Raw genomic sequence first — 17,037 nt, forward strand, 5'->3', positions numbered from 1 at the left:
CCCACTAAAGCAGTGACATACTTCATAGGAATTTGGTCATTTCAAAACAAAACCACAAAAAAAGAAGAAAAAAGGAAAATATTTCAGCAGCAAAAACAGCAAAGGGAAGTTGCATCTGCAAACTACCACCTCAGTATTTATTGACACTTATCTATCCAACAGTCATCTATTTGTTCAATCTTCGTGTTACAGTGGAAAGTACAACCACTCGTCATTAAGGTGAAGTTTACACAGTAAAAGTGTTGGTTTAAAGATAAGATTAGCAAAATGTAGCCAGGATAACTTAATATACAACAACAAATAAGTTATACAGGATTATAAAACTTAAGTTTATTTAATACGTGCTTGTTTTGTTGGGCAATAAAATGATCTTTCACTCCTCAAGATGAAACCTAAAAGCAACAGCTAATTTTACTGAAATGTGCCAAAACTCACAAAACAGATGGAAACAGCTGTTGGAGCTGAAGAAGAGGTGTAACTGCAGGGTGGCAGGATGATGTCTGTGGCTTCTCTCGTCAAAGAGTGAGAGTTGAACGTGTGCAACAGCTTGCGGTTGGTTGGGTTTATTCAGTCCTTGACATTTAAATTAAAGGAAAAGAGAAACTGATGAAAGTAAGTTATCAGGTGTGGAGTCATATAGAAATCCCATACACGCTCTGCAGTAAAACGTAGACAGGAGAAACCAGACGCCCCCTCAGCACACGAACAACAGAGCATAAAAACGAGTGTCAGAAAGAAACGAGCCGAAGACACACAAGAGCCATGCAACAAGGAGCAGAAAGCACAAGAGACATCAGCCGTAACTGCACAAGGGAGAATCCCATAACGGGCTGGGATAAAGCAAGGATCGTAACCACAGAACAAGAAAAATGTAAAAGAAGGAAGCCACAGAAGTAAGGAGACGAGGGAGTCTACCCATTAGATCACGCACGAGACTGCGTCATCCACGAGGAGGGGGAGGGCGACGCCGACCTCTACTGCCCATGGATAAAGGGAAAGGAAGTGACGCCGGCGCCAACATTGGCTCTGAGGATGGCTACAGGAAGTAACCGAAACGTTAGCTAATAAGAAAACTTTTCTTTTCTGTGTTTAAAAAGAACCAAAGAAACAAGGTAAAAAGAGACAGAATGAAAGTACAGAAGATGAATAGAACAATTGCTGTCAGATACAGGAGATGAGCATTTCAGGAATATAGCGACACACTGAGCCTAGCCGTTAGCATATCAGTCCAAAAAGATGTCAGCTTTATTTCTCCAAACAAAGGCTGTTCAGGAGGAGTAAGGTCAGGTTTAATTAAAAACACACCGAAGTGTTGCAGAAACTCATCTCTGCTTGTTCAACTCTTTGGTATGAAACTTCGTTTCTTTTTGACGAGTTTGAAGAAAACTGTGAAAACGAGGTTTTAAACGCCAGACTTGACTTCATGAAGAACGTCTGACGACATCTGGTTTTAACGGTGCTGCCTTTATGTGTAATCGGAAAACCTACCACTCAATTACTATTCAAGTTATTACGTTTGTTACTTTACGTGCCTTTTAATTGTCATTTGTACGTTTTCTACTTAAAATTACGTAGCTGTGTCAGAACAAAAATGTGAAAACGTTCAATCTGTTACTGAATGTCTATTTGGTGATTGTTCTGTTGATTTGGGTTAAACGCAAATAGTTGTGCATTTTGGGTGCGCATGGCTTCCGTAGATGCGGAAGTAGTTTCCCAATCAGGACGCGGCGTGACATTCACCGGTTTGTCAGCAGAGTTTGGGGTCGTGTAGAGAATCGTGATTAAACTCTGCCGGTCTGGGGTCTGCTGAACTGCTGTCAGGATGAGAGTACTGAAAGCGGGTCTATGTTTGACCAAAACGCACGTTTTGGCACCAAGAAGTGTATCGCTTATAAAGGTATTAAAACGACTGCGATTTCCCATCACAGATCAGAAGCAGGTTATAATTTTACATTTATATGTTATTTTTATACCCAGGTGCTCATTAACAGCTGTCGGGCGTGTTCTTCTGGTGTCTTCCTTAACGAGAGGATCCGTAACATCGGGATCTCCGCTCACATCGACTCTGGGAAGACCACCCTGACCGAGAGGGTCCTGTATTACACGGGCAGGATAGCTGAGATTCACGAGGTGAGCACCAAGATGAGCTTCTGGTGACACGTGGACCGTTTTGCTGTTGTTGGTGGTGATCACGCTGTTTTCATGTTGTTGTTTTTTTCACCTCTGATGTTTAGGTGAAGGGAAAGGATGGTGTTGGAGCCACCATGGACTCTATGGAGCTGGAGAGGCAGAGAGGCATCACCATCCAGTCAGCAGCTACATACACCATGTGGAAAAACCACAACATTAATATCATTGATACTCCAGGTACTCATTTCAGATTGTGTGGTAAATATGATCTGTGAATATTGTAGTCCTGCAAATGGTAATTAGTAAATATGTGGGTTGATGTAGTTTTCTCTGATTACGTTCATTGAGTGAGTTAAGAAAAGTTTACTGGACAAGCATCTGGTACAAATGTGTCATTTAAGGGAAAATAAACAAAAGCTGCAACGTCTACTTTAATAATGTAGCAGAGTTTTCACCCAAAGCTATTTACAGATTTTTTTCCCCACCTAACATGCATTTTTATTTTTATTTTTTGGTCCACGGGAGGAAATTGCATGTATGCATGCAGCGAAAGCACACACTCCATAGAAAGGCCACAACTGGGATTTGAACCTGGGATGTTCCCGCTGCAGTGCAACAGTGACATCAACTGCACCATCATGCAGCAATCATGATATATTTTCATCAGATAGTGATTTTTATGATGACTTCAGCTGTCGTTTCTTAATGTACAGCTTTTTATTGCACAAAGTCGGTCTGATTTCTTCCCCAGCAGGTCCAGAGCTGCAGTTACACTCTCTGTAAATGTCCCTCAGGTCACGTGGACTTTACCATTGAGGTGGAGCGAGCGCTGCGTGTGCTGGACGGAGCAGTGCTGGTTCTGTGTGCAGTGGGAGGAGTCCAGTGTCAGACCATGACCGTAAACAGACAGATGAAACGCTACAATGTTCCTTTCCTCACCTTCATAAACAAACTAGACCGAATGGGTGCAAACCCTGGTCGAGCTTTGCAACAGATGAGGTTCGGTTTATTTCTGCACACACTCACTGAAGTTTTGCTCAGAGATGCAGAGAGTTGTGAGATTAAAGAAGGCAAAATCATTCATGTTAATCTGTAAAAATACTAGGATCTGACTTTTTTGTTACTCTTTTTGTGCATTGTGTGCCTAAAAGCTTGAGTTTAAAAGCGGAGTGCTCGCACACGCTCCACAACTCACGTTTTCTTTTAAACACAACGTTTTCATGCTCAACTGTCATTAGATAAGATTCTAACAAATAAAATGATGAAAACTCCAGTTTACAGAAACATGTAATCCTGGTGAACTCGTTAAATCTTACCCACACAGGTACACAACTCTGCTTTAAAGGTTTAGTCTTAATGAAGGTTTTGGACACTTCTTAAAATGTATTTAATGCCAGGAAAAATGATTAAATTTGACAGAGATAATAACTTTCTAAGAAATAAATCTTAAATCTGAATGCAGTGTAGATAAAATTCAAACATTTCTCAGCTTTTAGCAGTCGGTTCCTCTTTAAACCAGTTCATTTTGGCAAAAGATAATGGGGAATATTTAGGGATAGAATGTGGAGAGAATAAAAGACTGGATTAGGATTTAAGCAGTTGTGTTGATTTCACATATTTCAGATGTATTTTTCGCTTTATTCCTCAGATCTAAACTGAATCACAACGCAGCATTTGTGAACATCCCCATCGGTCTGGAGGGGAACATGCGTGGCATCATCGACCTCATAGAAGAGCGTAGCATTTACTTTGATGGATTGTATGGGTATGAAAACACATATTTATTAGACCTAAACACCGTCGTTTGGATCGGAAGCTGTCATTCTGTTGATGCATCTTCTAATGTTTCCTCCTCTCTGCAGTCAGATCGTACGCTACGACGAGATCCCAGCAGATTTCCGTGCCGAAGCTGCAGATCGGAGGCAGGAACTGGTGGAGTGTGTCGCTAATGCGGATGAAACTTTGGGGGAGATGTTCCTGGAGGAGAAAATTCCTAACAAAGAAGACCTAAAGGTAACGATATTACTGTATTATTTCAGGTTGTTGGTTTTAAAATCAACTAATCAGCACCAAACGCAAACTACATGCAAGAAAAAATAAAAGAAAACATTTCTGATTTTTTTTCCCCATAAAAAAGAACGCTGGAATTATGTGTTTTGCATGTTGATGATGCCAAATAAAATTATGATCTAACATTTAAAGCATTTAATCTCAATTAAAAAAATAAAGGAACGCACTGTTTTCAAGCAGCTAATCTTTATTAAATCTTTTAAAAAATTCACCAGATATTGGGACATTTTTACAAAAGACAGCATGCGGTCCAGTTTTAACCCAATTTAGAATGTTTAATTTAGGATCTGAGCAGTTTGTGTTAATAACAAATCCTGTTCATCTCCGTGACTTTTCTCCTCTTCTGCAGGCGGCTGTCCGCAGAGCCACAATACAGCGTCTCTTCACCCCCGTGTTGGTGGGAACGGCGCTGAAGAACAAGGGCATTCAGCCTCTACTGGACGCTGCTCTGGATTACCTGCCAAACCCGAGCGAAGTCAAGAATTATGCTATCCTCAATGAAGAGTAAGAACGAGTCTTGCTGAATCAAAAAAAATTTTTTTTTTTTAGAAAATCCAATGTTTATCATATTTTTCTCTTTTAATAGAAACTCTACTGAAACCTCCAAGATTGAGATGGACCCTACACGAGATTGTTCAAACCCCTACGTTGGTCTTGCCTTCAAACTAGAGGTCCTTTACTCTGAAAAGGAATATTTTTGTCTTTTCATTGCATCTGTGCGGTGATGCAAGAGTGAGATAAACATCCGTCGTCGTGTGTTTCTTTATTTTCCTGTTACCAGGCAGGAAGGTTCGGTCAGTTGACGTATATTCGAGTGTACCAGGGCTGCTTGAAGAAGGGAGAGTACATATATAACACACGGACGGGCAAGAGAGTGAGAGTTCAGAGGCTGGTGCGTCTCCACGCCGATCAGATGGAGGTGAGAACAAACCAAACGTCAGCCGGCTACCACAGGTCACAGTTTTCCATCTGTGGCTTTTAGCTGAGAACTGGGTTGTAGAAAAGAACCACATCCCCTTTGACACCAGAATGTTTCCATTCATCTAGCATCAAATCAAATTGTGAAGATTGATCCTGTAAATCAGGTGAATAGGGTCAGCCGCGACTTATCAGTCTTTCTGTCTCTGCTTTGTCAGGATGTGGACGAGGTTTATGCAGGAGACATCTGCGCTCTGTTTGGGGTCGACTGTGCGAGCGGAGACACGTTTACATCCAAGACTAGTGCCAATCTCTCCATGGTGAGTCATTATAAAGGACTAAAAGCAGGAAATCTTTTATTTATTTTTTTTTACTTTTAACCATCAGACAAATTGCTGGTGAAGGTTATCAGTCTTCCGGGTCATGGTAATCCAAAAGGGTTGAAATGAAGGCAACTGGACAAGCTTATATGCTGTAGCTGGCTATTGTTATTTAACGAGCAGAAACTACTCTGGGTACCCTGCCTCTCCATCCCGTGTTTTGATAAGTCGTTGGCCTCTTGAGAGGGAGTCGTGTTGATTAGATGCAAGAAGGTGACCTAGAATGAAACTGCTTAGGAAAGAGATTCAAAGCGGTGTTATGGGTACTAGAAAGTTTAAGCTTGAGTCTCCCATATGGTTAGAATTGACAAAGCTGATGAGAAGCAAAACGTCAAGAAACCAAAGTCCAGTTGCCTTCATTTCAGCCCTTTGGATCAGACAAATTAGCAGTTTGGTCTAATTTGTTTGACTTTGTTCCCACAGGAGTCCATTCACATCCCAGACCCTGTGATTTCCATGTCCATGAAGCCCTCCAATAAGGTAAAGATTCTATTTTAGTGTTAATCTGAAAGTCACCTTCCAAACTCCTCCTCTGATTCTTGTGTTCATCTAGAACGACATGGATAAATTCTCCAAAGGCATTAACCGATTCACCAGGGAGGATCCCACGTTCAGAGTTCACTACGACTCAGAGAGCAAAGAGACCATCATCTCTGGGATGGGAGAGCTGCATCTGGAGATTTATTCCCAGGTGGCTACTCATCAGCATCTACAGTAGTTTATGTCCAAATGGATTAGGATGCCAGCTGTAGTTTTTCCACACAAACACACCAACAGTTCTTTAATGTGTTAGTTCCATGTTTCTTTATTTTTTTGCTCTGGTTTTTTGTTTTAGAGGATGGAGAGGGAGTACAACTGTCCCTGTGTGATGGGGAAACCTAAAGTGGCCTTTAGAGAGACCATCACCAGTCCTGTACCGTAAGTTCTTCCCTTCTCATGCACGCCTGGTTCTAATGGTGATCTGGAGAACACAAGTATGTTTTATGTTTGTAAAATTCATTCAGGTTTTTGGGGTATTTCGACAATTCTTTTAATTTTTGGTATATTTAAGGCATTTTGGTAAAAGCCAGAACTTTACAGTGTTTTAACAATTCTCGCAGCGAGGCTGCTGCTCCATCTGAAGTGCTTTGACGCCCTCTGCTGGAGACCATGTGAACAGCAGCTTCCACCGAGGGATTTCCTGTAACAACAAAAACATTAAAGCTTAATATCTACAACAGTTACAACAAAATACATTGGAACTAAAAATATTCACAAAGGTTTGCATCATGAAGTGGAGCAGGAGAGGTGATGCAGTTTAATTTAGGATACCAGCACAGCTGAAAAGATTAAGGAATAACTAAATTCTTAAGGAGATTTGTTTACACATTTTTCTAAACCTGCAAGTTCATTTTTAAGAATCCTTAAGTGCATGACATAATTCTAGAATGTTTACAAGTTCAGCAGGATTTAGCGGTCTGTGGTAGTTTACCTGAGACACCATGTCATGCAGCAGCACTGTACTGTCAAACTTCAGCTGATCGTTCTCAGTGGGCTGCAAAAGACGAGTTAAATAACAATGTCACAGACTTAATCTTCAGCTATTATTCTTTGATTTGAGATTAAAAAACACCTAACTTATAAAGCTACTTTATTCCACAGCCTGAAACAGGGTGAGGCAGATTAAATGCATCAAGTAAAATCCTGTTTCTCAGAGATGTATCATCTCTAAAGTTCACATTTAGGTGCCAGCAGCATCTACGTTTAGGCTGTTAAATCAGCACATACCATCTGTGTGAGGCTGGCCACCTGAGCCATGTTGTAAAACGTGTTTTCTGTGGATTCCTTCAGCATGATGAAGCTGGAGGCCACAATACAGAGGTACCAGAAAGGCTTCATGTCAGGATCCATGTTACCAAAGTTGTCTGAAGGAAACAGAACTTTAATTACAGCAAAGGAAGCAGCTGGGGGCAGATTCATACGCTCCATCTTTACTCTGAGCAGGAATCTGCAGCATTTATTAGACCTACCAGGTAAATGATCCGAGGACAGCAGAGGAGTTTTTGTCTTGTATTTCTGGTATAAAGTATCCTCCTCAGCTTTGGTGTTGATCTTGGTCAGCTTCTCGAGCGAGGGAACCTGGACTTTGGGAGGGAGTTGCTTTTCTCCCAAAGGAAAGAAAACCTCTGCAGTGAACTTCTCTGTTGTCTGGAAAAACAAATATTTACTTTTTTCCATGTAAAAATGGTAGGCTGTTCTTTTTTTGAAGTGTGAAAGAAAAAGAAATTTAGACCAGAAATAGGGTGCTGATTAGTTTTTTTTTAACTCTGAGTCATCTCTAGAGGTTTACTCCCAGATGAGTCATCTCTAGAAGTTTACTCCCAGAATTCCTTCATAAGGACAGTGCTGAGAACTTTAAACATTCTGAAAACGAATAAAACCAGTTTTATACTAAATAAGAGTTTAATTTTAAAAACATCTGGCTGGATTTATGATAAAATGTGACCTACGTCGCTGATGAATTCTTTCACTGACAGCTCCAGATGATACCTTCTTCCTGTGTCTCCAACATCCTTCCAGATATTAAAAAGGCCAGGATTAGATTAGATGACTGTGTGTGTGTGTGTGTGTGTGTGTGTGTGTGTGTGTGTGTTCCATTGAGAGAGAGAAGCTGACCTCCACAGTCGCCTTGTGAACACTCTCCAGCTGGAACACCTTGTATGGTGAGCCGTAGCGGGTGTTCAGGTAGATGGGGACCACGTGGGCGGCTCTCTGGGCCTCATAGAACGACGGGTTCAGTTCTCGTCCTGCCATCACACCCATAGCCTCCTCCACAGCTAAAGTGTCCTGTGATTGTAAAGAAAGTCAAACAGTGCAGTTAAGCATCAAGTTCCTGGAGGACTTTGACCCTCGAGTCAACTGGGTGGGGCTGTTCTTTGTAGCCGAGATTAACGTGAAAACTGAGGTAAACCAATGAGAACAGGGCGATGAAGATAGAACCCCCAACATATCACATACAGAATGAACAGCTTGCCTGGGCTGAGTGTTTAGCAGTGTAATGTTTCTCTGGTCGGTCCCTTGAGTCAGTCAGCTGCCGCTGCTGTAACTTCCTGGAACAGCTGAGCTTCGATTGGTGGACATCTTCTTAAAGAGACAGCGTTCTTTTCTGTTCCTGTACAGCAGGGCGGTGCGGGGGCCATTTGCAGCCCACAATTGCATTAATATAACGTTGGAATCCCCCCCATTTGAAATTGAATTAGGGCATTAATTATTTAGTAAATCTCTAGACTTATCGTTTACATTTTTTGTAATTAACGATTTTTATGTCCATTTTTGGTGGAGGCTTCAGATAAGTTCCTATGGGCTTTGCTTCCTACAACACTGTAATTAACAGTTTTATACGGTTTATCATCATTTGTGTAATTAAAATAAAAAAAACAAGCATGTATCGACAGGGGAGAGGAAAACTCCCCTTTAACAGGATGAAACCTCCAGTAGAACTTGGCTAAGAGTGAGCAGCCATCTGCTGCAACTCACTGGGGTTTCCTCCAGATAAACATCTTAAGGTCTTGTGGTTAAAATTTGTTTTGAAATGATGAATTATTAAATTTCGTTATTTTGACCAAGAGAAGTTTTGTTCTCTTTGTGGGGATAAAATTATTTCAGTCAGTTAAGAGTTAACATTTCTTTAAAAGATGTAATATTTTTACCACTCTACAAACTTTGTATTAGAAATAATTAATTGGTCTCTTATGATTTATTCCAGTTAAGGATGAAACACCAAACTAATTTTTCCATTTGATTTTTTGTTGAAGATTGCAGCTTTAAAGCATGTTTGCTTTGTTCCTTTTGCTTTTTCCAGGTTCGACTTCACCCATAAGAAGCAGAGCGGCGGTTCTGGGCAGTACGGGAAGGTAATTGGTGTCCTAGAGCCTCTGGATGCAGAGCACTCCACCAAACTGGAGTTTGTGGACCAGACAGTTGGAACAAACGTCCCAAAGCAATTTGTGCCAGCTGTTGAAAAGGCAGGTGGAAAAAAAAAAATCACTTAATGAATAACTTTAGTTCTCCATCTGCTCTTTCATCATTTTTGTTTTTTCTCCCACCATCCTTTAGGGCTTCAGGGATGCCTGTGAGAAGGGACCCCTCAGCGGGCATAAGATCTCAGGAGTCCGGTTCCTTCTGGAGGACGGAGCTAATCACATGGTGGACTCCAATGAACTGTCCTTCATTCGAGCAGGAGAAGGAGCTCTGAAACAAGGTGAAACTACACAGATCAGCATTTGTTTCCTGATCATCTGTGTTGTGAGGAGTCTACAGTAACACTTCTGCCTCTGTAGCGATGGAGAAGGCCAGCGGGATTATCCTGGAGCCCATCATGTCTGTCGAAATAGTTGCTCCTCAGGAATTCCAAGGAATGGTCATCGCCGGGGTTAACCGTCGCCATGGTGTCATCACGGGACAGGACAGCACTGATGGATACTTCACTTTGTACGCCGACGTGAGTCCAGTTTGTCTCATTTAACCTAAAGAGCAAGTCTGAAATATTCAACCTTCCTTTTGTACCATTTATCAATCTCAACATTTTTCTTTCGACAGATTCCTCTAAACGACATGTTTGGCTACTCTACAGAACTCCGATCCTGCACCGAAGTGAGTTTAATGACAAACAGCTGAAGAATCCAGCTTGTTGTTGTCGAATTGTCAAACATTGAGGGTTTTAAACTGAAAAATGTGTTTAGCTTCCCAGACATCTGCGTGCTGTAGTAGCTGTTAGAATGGATTAACCCTCCTGAGTCCAGCAGGATTTGAACCGTCCTGTGTGTGTTTCTGCAGGGTAAAGGAGAGTACACCATGGACTACAGCAGATATCAGCCCTGCTTGCCAGCCACACAAGAAGAACTCATTAACAAATACTTGGAGGCTACGGGACAGCTGCCTGCAAAGAAGAACAAGTGGAAGAACTGAAGTGTCCACTCATCTGTTTATAAAATCGGACATAAACATCATCTCTGAAAGTTTTCTACCCGACATCAGCCAGAACTAGAAACAAAACATAGACTTTACTTTGTGTTTTACATCCCTTCTTTAAAGACAACTGTCAAGATATCATATTTATTGTCTTTATTTCAACGTCATTTACTCTGAGCTCTGGTGTTTGAAAATGTTACAACAAGCTGTGCGTTTTCACAAGCTTGTAATGAAGTTTGTACTGTGTACAGAGGATACCTGATGGAATGATGACTGCAACAAAGATAAATCTTCTCTTAAAAGTGTGTTTTGTTGTTGGTTTCACGGATTAGATGGAAACCATAGAGTTATTCTTGGTAAGTTACTAAAATGAGCTTGTCCTTACCAGTCCCTCTGTCGTCTCTCCACGGGCTGATGAATCGAGTCCCATCTTAGCAGTGAGTCGTCCTCCAGCGCAGATCAACACAGCCAGAACTACAAAGCTCCTCAGTCCCATTTCTATCCGCTGTTAAGCTCCAGAATGAGAGAAAACTGGTGGGATAGTGTTTGGGCAGAGAAATGACCCACCAGTCAGCAAGGAGTTGAGCAACAAAAAGGAGGGGAAGTGGAAAACGCAAACTGTCCAGATCCTGACAGCTTCTCAGCACAATCTGGCTTTTCTTTGAACTAAACACACTGCTCCACTTAATCTGCTCATCGTCTCCATCCGTGACAAAACGTCACTAGCCTGCAAATCAGTATTTTAGGTGTGATCCACTCGAGACTGCTGTGATTAATCAGAGTTTGATGGGTTGCAGCTTTGCTTCATCTGCTGTCAGATGGGTTAAATGCAGAAGAGCAGAGCTTTCATTTAGCCAGCATGTTCTGGTAAAACTAAGGTCTAGTCCACACGTAGCCGGGTTTTTTAAAAAACGAATATCTGCCCCTCCAAAAACTTGCATCCACACCACCTCGTTTTAAAAGAAAACTGTCCACACGTACCCGGATAAATACGTTGTTAAGGACATGCCAGACCTGTAGGCGGCAGTACTTCCCCCGTTCTTAACCTCGTCCTTCGTCTGTGGTCTTCCGCAAGGAGCAGTAATTCCGCTTGCAAAAACAAACAAGCAAAAATTGCTTGGACAATTGATAAAGGGAGCGCAGCTCTGAGGGCATCCATGCTGTCGGCTAGTGTAAACACAGGTCGTACACGTGATGTCAGCATTTTTTTGTCGCGGAAAGTGACGTTGCGGACCTTAAAACTCCGCTTTTGTCTGTCCACACGCAGACACCCAAAACGGAGAAAACGCAGATCTTCACTTTGGCCGGAGTTTTTAAAAAGATCCGTTTTCGTGTGAAAAAACTCAGTTTTCGTGTGGATGACAGGCCAAAACGTAGAAAAATATCTACGTTTTGGCAGATCCCCGGCTACGTGTGGACAGGGCCTTAATTTGTGCTGAATGGTTATATCAAGAGTGGATGTAGATATATGAGCTGTACAGGACAACTAATCTATTTGGCAGAAATGGAAATCAGCGAGATATGTCTGAGCCAAGAGGGGGAGAGTAAAATGGAGACTTTATTGTAAAAAGGCTAATGAAAACATCTGCTTATCTGAAGTTTGATTAGACTCACATGAGTTTAGACACAGCCTTTGTTTAGAAAAGACAGAGGGAGAGTCTGGCAGGCCAGGTGGTGTTTTTCCATAAGGGACCTTGGCCCCCCCATTGCTACCCCTTGGGGTTGCCTCTGTTTATAATAATTTAGGATTAATATTTGTATAAATAAAAGTTTAGTTTAACACTCTGGTGATTAGGTGTGTAAAATATTAACAAATAATGAAAACAATCCAAATAAACATTTCCTTTAATCAAAAGCTTGACTAGTTTTATTTAAAACTTTATTTAAAAAGCAAGATTATACAACACTGGTGTCCAATCCTGGTCCCGGATGGCCACTGTCCTAGCCTAGTGAACTAGACCAAATTCTTGCTTTGCAAAGTTTGGTCTAGGCACGCTCCATTGGAACCTCCACAGCTCCTACCAGGACTCTGGCTAGCCAATCACAGCTCTCTAGAGGGGTTTCAAACACATAAAGAGCTGTGATTGGTCCATAATGGTGGGCCAATCATAGTGCTCTATCTGCTTAGTGAACAAATCACAGAGCTTTATCCGCTTTGTGGGCCAATCAGGGCACTCTATATGCCTGGTGGGTGGGATGATGCAACAGAGTGAAACAAGAGTATGTCATATTCATTGTCCAGTGGAATGTGGAGATCATTTGAAAGACAACGGTAGAACCCGCCCCACAACCGAGAGCCGTCAATGGAGCGTGGCCAGACTAAATAATACCTTTATTTAGTCTGGCTTGCCAGGCTACCACTGTCCTGCTTCAAAAAAGTTTTTTTCCTGCTCCAACACACCTGATTCACCAATTAATTTACCTGTTCAGCAGGTCATCAGTAGCCTGGCAAGCCAGACTAAATAAATGTATTACTTGCAAACTTTGCAAAGCAAGAATTTGGTCTGGTTCACTAGGCTAGGTCATCAGATGAAGCTTGTTAAGCACCAACTGATTAAAATCAGGTGTGTTGATTAGAGACACCTCTGAATTAGTTCCTCTTGCAAACCAGCAATGATTTGTATTCTTATTTAAATTAATTCTCTGAGCATTTTCACAAGAAGAAATAAAAACTCCACACATGAAATGTCAAAATTAAATCTTTACAATTAAAATCTATTTAAAAAAAACTACAAAACTTACATTAAACATCTTTCCTACCTATATTTAACAGGAAGTTCTACAGAACTTAATATAGTTGACAAGCAAACCCAGCTTGGTGATTAAAAAAAAGAGAATAAACATTTAACTCTTCAAGAGATAGAGCACGTCTTCATGAGCTTTCTCCTCCTCCTCTTCACTCGAGGTTCCCATTGGACTGTTGTTCCTGGGGTCTCGCGTTTGCATCCCGTCTCACCCAAATGCTGCACAGCCCCGGGCAAATTATCAATCAACTCATGCAGGGTGAAGATACTAAAGCAGATTTCATCGTAGGCGGTTTTAGAGCCACACTCGAAGAGGCAGGCGAAGGCCACAGCCGGCGGTGCCCCAGGCGAGGGGGACAGCTCCAGGTAGGTCAGGTCTGAGTATGCGCTGGGACCCTCGTAGATCACCCAGGGGCCCCGCCAGCTGTCTGGATCACGAGGAAACAGGCTGAGGAACACACCTAGATCCTTACGTGCTGTGGCCCAAGTTGGGTGGGAATATACCACCCATGTAGGGGTCAGGAAGTCTGGATGAGCATCATGATGAGGTGTGATGTTTGAAGATGATTCTGTCGTTTTGTTGGAGTCCAGGAATGACGTCCAGTGCCTGGAGTGACCTGTGGGATGCTGTAGAGTTTGCTGTAGATGCAAAGGAGCAGGAAATCCAACAATGCTACCATGACAACCGTTTCTAGGCTCCACCAGCCGATGCACTAGCTGCCCCTCCTGAAACACAGCTCCATCATCCAGACTCAGGGCCTGCACCCTGTATCCCAGAGGGCTGCGTGCATTACAGTACAGCACGTTGGTGCCATCCTCTTCATCCACGGACACCATCTGACATTCCACACTCTCTGGAGCCGGAATAGCCTCGCCGAAACGCCAGCTCCTCCCGTGGGTGTCGCTGTGGAAGCAGAATGAATGCGGAGTGGTCTGGCAAAGCTGTCCGAAGCACTCCTTACAGTCAATGTGGTAGGAGTAGGCAGGAATCAGAAGACGACCCGACTTTAGCTGGATGCCATGACCCGGACCCAGAGCAAACGTAGCCCATTCTGTCAGGAGGGAGGAAATAAAGGGGACCAATCAGTGTCATCCAATTATTCTGAAAGCTTCTTCCTGTTATTCTTATCAGATGAACCAGATCTTTAACATTATTTAATTTAAAATGCATTCATTTTGTTGACCTACCTGCTGTTATTTCTGATATGTTATTTTATTTATTATTTTGGATATTTTATAAGTTATTGGATCTGATCAAATAAACCTGAAGTGCAACTTGACGGTGTAGTTTTCATCTAGGGTTAAGGTTTGTCTGGGTTCGGTGACCTTTGATGGTGTCTCCGATGACTGCCTTGGTGAGGTCGGTGACTGGACTCCAGGAGTCACCCCCGTCAGTACTGGAGATGAAGCAGAGTCGGGTCACGTTGTTCCCCGTCACCAGCTGGTAGGACTCTGAGGTGTTACCCAGAACAGCGATGAAGAACAGTAAAAGTGTCCCTGTGAACTCATCGTACACGGGACACGGGTTCATGGACCTGTGACCCGGCAGAAAGGCGGTACCCAGAACTCGCATGTCCTCCCACTGAAACAGAATAAAAATGTAAAGAATTACAGTTAAAGCCAACAGTAATCAATTCAAACGATTTCTAAACAAATGTTTTTGTATGATATAAAAAAAACCCAGAATGACAGGTCAGTGACCTCCACGTAGTTCCTGTAGAAAGTTCCTTTCCTCATGATGAGCAGGTGAGCCTGGGAGTCAGACGGGCTGAGTCTCTCCTCACAGAAAGCCAGAAAAGTCCTGAACCGGGACACGTAGATCAGGGCTGGGACTCGGTACGTCACTCCGTTAGGCTCCTTGTGGAAGAGCACCGTTCTCGCTGGGAAGTAAGGCGACCTCATCCTCTTTGTTGGGACTGAATCTGAATCCAGTGACACAAAATCAGGAAGTTTTCTCAAACACAACTAAGGACAAAAGACAAAGAGAAAAAACAGTAAAGGCATTTCTTTATGAATAGGAGCAGTAACTATTGTGATCATGAAAATTTAAGTTATGAAACACATCAGAAATACTAAATGGCAGAAATTAATTTGAAAATCAGGTTCTATGCTACTTCACTATAAACTTGTCTGTATTTTAGCTTTTTACACAAAGATTTTTGTCTAAATCTTTCACCATCTGAGCAACCACTCTGTGACAAAAATCAACAGATCAGCAGTCAAACCAATGTCGCTGCACTGAGCTCAGTTTGAGTTTGAATAAAGTAAATGATCTTACCAGTCAGAGAATGATCTCTTCCACCCGTTTACTGGAATATTTTCATTTGTTTTCTGACCAGTAACTTCCCAGTTTAACAGCACTGGGAGGATTCAACACTTCAAAGTGTCACAAACAGGAGAACCCTTGCTGTCTCAGATCTCTGAGAGAACCGCTGCTGCTTTTCGAGGATACACCGGTTGCGTGTGAGCTCCTGGTTCAGAGGCTCACAGTATGATGTATGTGTGTAGTCAGTGAGTGTAGTGAGAATCTCTGTTCACTATTCAGTGTGGCATCCTGTGCACTGACCCAGAAATGAACACCCCTCAGATCCAAGGCTTTGAATGAATCAGCAGAGAGCAGCCATTGTTAGAAAAGCAGGTCTGGTGGGGGGTGCTGAACAATGATGTGATGCTCCGCCTCTCTGATTTCATATTTTCATTTTCAGCACAACGTACGTTTCGTTTTAATGTGTAAAGCACGTCTCTTCTCTCAGAGCCTTGTGTGTGTGTTCTTGTACTTACTACGTACTGAGGACCATCATGAGATTTTAAACCAACAGAGGGAATGAGTGCGGTCCTCGCTATTTTAGAGAGCTTACCAGTTGGTTTTAGAGGTATGGTGGGAATGAAGTTTTTGTTGAGGTTAGGGTTAGGAATACAGCAGCACTGGTTATGCATAGGCATTATACAGTCACAATGAAATGGAAGTCAATGGATGGTTGTGTGTGTGTGTGTGTTTTGGTGATTACAGCTTCTAGACGCCTCTTGTATGGAGAGACCAGTTGTCTGCATTGCACAGGAGTGATTCTGGCCCATTTTTCTACACAAACGATCTTTAAATCTTAAAGGTTCCTTTGGCCTCTTTTATGAACTTTGATCTTCAGTTCTCTTTTGATTTTCTATGGGATTTGGGTCAGGTGATTGACTGGGCCATTCAAGCAACTTGATTTTTTTTCCCTTTGAAACCAATTCATTGTTCCCTTGGCCTTGTGTTTGGGATCATCATCTCACAACAAATGAACCACCCTTTGTCTGTTTTTAGCTGGTAGGTGGCAGTAGATTTTATTCCAGAATGTCCCGGTACTTTTCTCCATTCATTTTGCCTTTAATAATTTGAAGCCTGCCAGTACCCCTTGCTGAAAAGCAGCCCCACATCATGATGCTTCCACCCCCAAACTTAACTGTTGATATGGGAGGTGGGCAGTGCCATTTTTTCTTCAAACATGGTGCAGAATGAGAGCCAAATTTATATTATAGTCTCCCAGTATTCCACAGGCTTCTCCAAATGCTGTTTCACTAACATTAACCGAGACTCAACAAGCCTTTTTGTTCAGCAATAGAGTCTTGTGTGGTGAGCATGCATGGATGCCATGATGGTTCAGTGCCTTGCATATAGTTTCCTTTCGAAAAACAACTGTGCCTGCTGATGCAAGGTCTTCCTGAAGTTCTGCTCCGGTTGTTCTTAACTCTTGGAGAACTTTCCTGATTGTTCTTTGGACTCCTCGTAAAAGAATCTTATGTAGTGCACCTGACTGTGGCCGGTTTATGGAGAACTGATGTTCTTTCCATTTCCAATTTTCATTACC

The 17,037-nt window shown here is 42.3% G+C and overlaps 3 protein-coding genes across 6 annotated transcripts; 1 reads left to right on the forward strand and 2 right to left on the reverse strand.

Annotated features, from left to right (window-relative positions):
- Positions 1-1,699: 1,699 nt before the first annotated feature.
- On the forward strand, positions 1,700-10,753 carry gfm1 (G elongation factor, mitochondrial 1). Its single transcript, XM_015951416.3, has 18 exons — positions 1,700-1,897; positions 1,978-2,130; positions 2,235-2,367; positions 2,925-3,129; positions 3,779-3,895; positions 3,993-4,143; positions 4,550-4,704; positions 4,787-4,871; positions 4,982-5,119; positions 5,337-5,438; positions 5,922-5,978; positions 6,052-6,189; positions 6,334-6,416; positions 9,340-9,502; positions 9,594-9,738; positions 9,818-9,978; positions 10,077-10,130; positions 10,314-10,753. The coding sequence occupies exons 1-18, from the start codon at positions 1,823-1,825 to the stop codon at positions 10,443-10,445; spliced, it is 2,247 nt and encodes a 748-aa protein (XP_015806902.1). The 5' UTR covers positions 1,700-1,822; the 3' UTR covers positions 10,446-10,753.
- Positions 6,276-11,173, reverse strand: lxn (latexin). 4 transcript variants are annotated; one of them, XM_015951418.3, is made up of 8 exons: positions 10,834-11,173; positions 8,154-8,324; positions 7,988-8,050; positions 7,508-7,685; positions 7,266-7,402; positions 6,970-7,032; positions 6,577-6,678; positions 6,276-6,459 (listed from the first exon to the last, which is right to left on the reverse strand). In XM_015951418.3, exons 1-7 carry the CDS (start codon positions 10,942-10,944, stop codon positions 6,583-6,585), a joined length of 819 nt encoding a protein of 272 aa, XP_015806904.1. In that variant the 5' UTR covers positions 10,945-11,173; the 3' UTR covers positions 6,276-6,459; positions 6,577-6,582. The 4 variants fall into 4 exon arrangements, with proteins under 4 accessions (XP_015806904.1, XP_015806903.1, XP_070399653.1 ...); XM_015951417.3 differs by having other exon boundaries at positions 6,276-6,678; XM_070543552.1 differs by lacking the exon at positions 10,834-11,173 and adding an exon at positions 8,512-8,618 and having other exon boundaries at positions 6,276-6,678.
- Positions 11,174-13,131: 1,958 nt separating this feature from the next.
- neu4 (sialidase 4) lies at positions 13,132-15,309 on the reverse strand. The gene is made up of 3 exons (XM_015951411.3): positions 14,894-15,309; positions 14,519-14,774; positions 13,132-14,244 (listed from the first exon to the last, which is right to left on the reverse strand). Exons 1-3 carry the CDS (start codon positions 15,092-15,094, stop codon positions 13,301-13,303), a joined length of 1,401 nt encoding a protein of 466 aa, XP_015806897.1. The 5' UTR covers positions 15,095-15,309; the 3' UTR covers positions 13,132-13,300.
- Positions 15,310-17,037: the final 1,728 nt, after the last annotated feature.

This window comes from Nothobranchius furzeri, chromosome 13 (assembly GCF_043380555.1).
Source record: "Nothobranchius furzeri strain GRZ-AD chromosome 13, NfurGRZ-RIMD1, whole genome shotgun sequence".
Classification (NCBI taxonomy): Eukaryota; Metazoa; Chordata; class Actinopteri; order Cyprinodontiformes; family Nothobranchiidae; genus Nothobranchius; species Nothobranchius furzeri.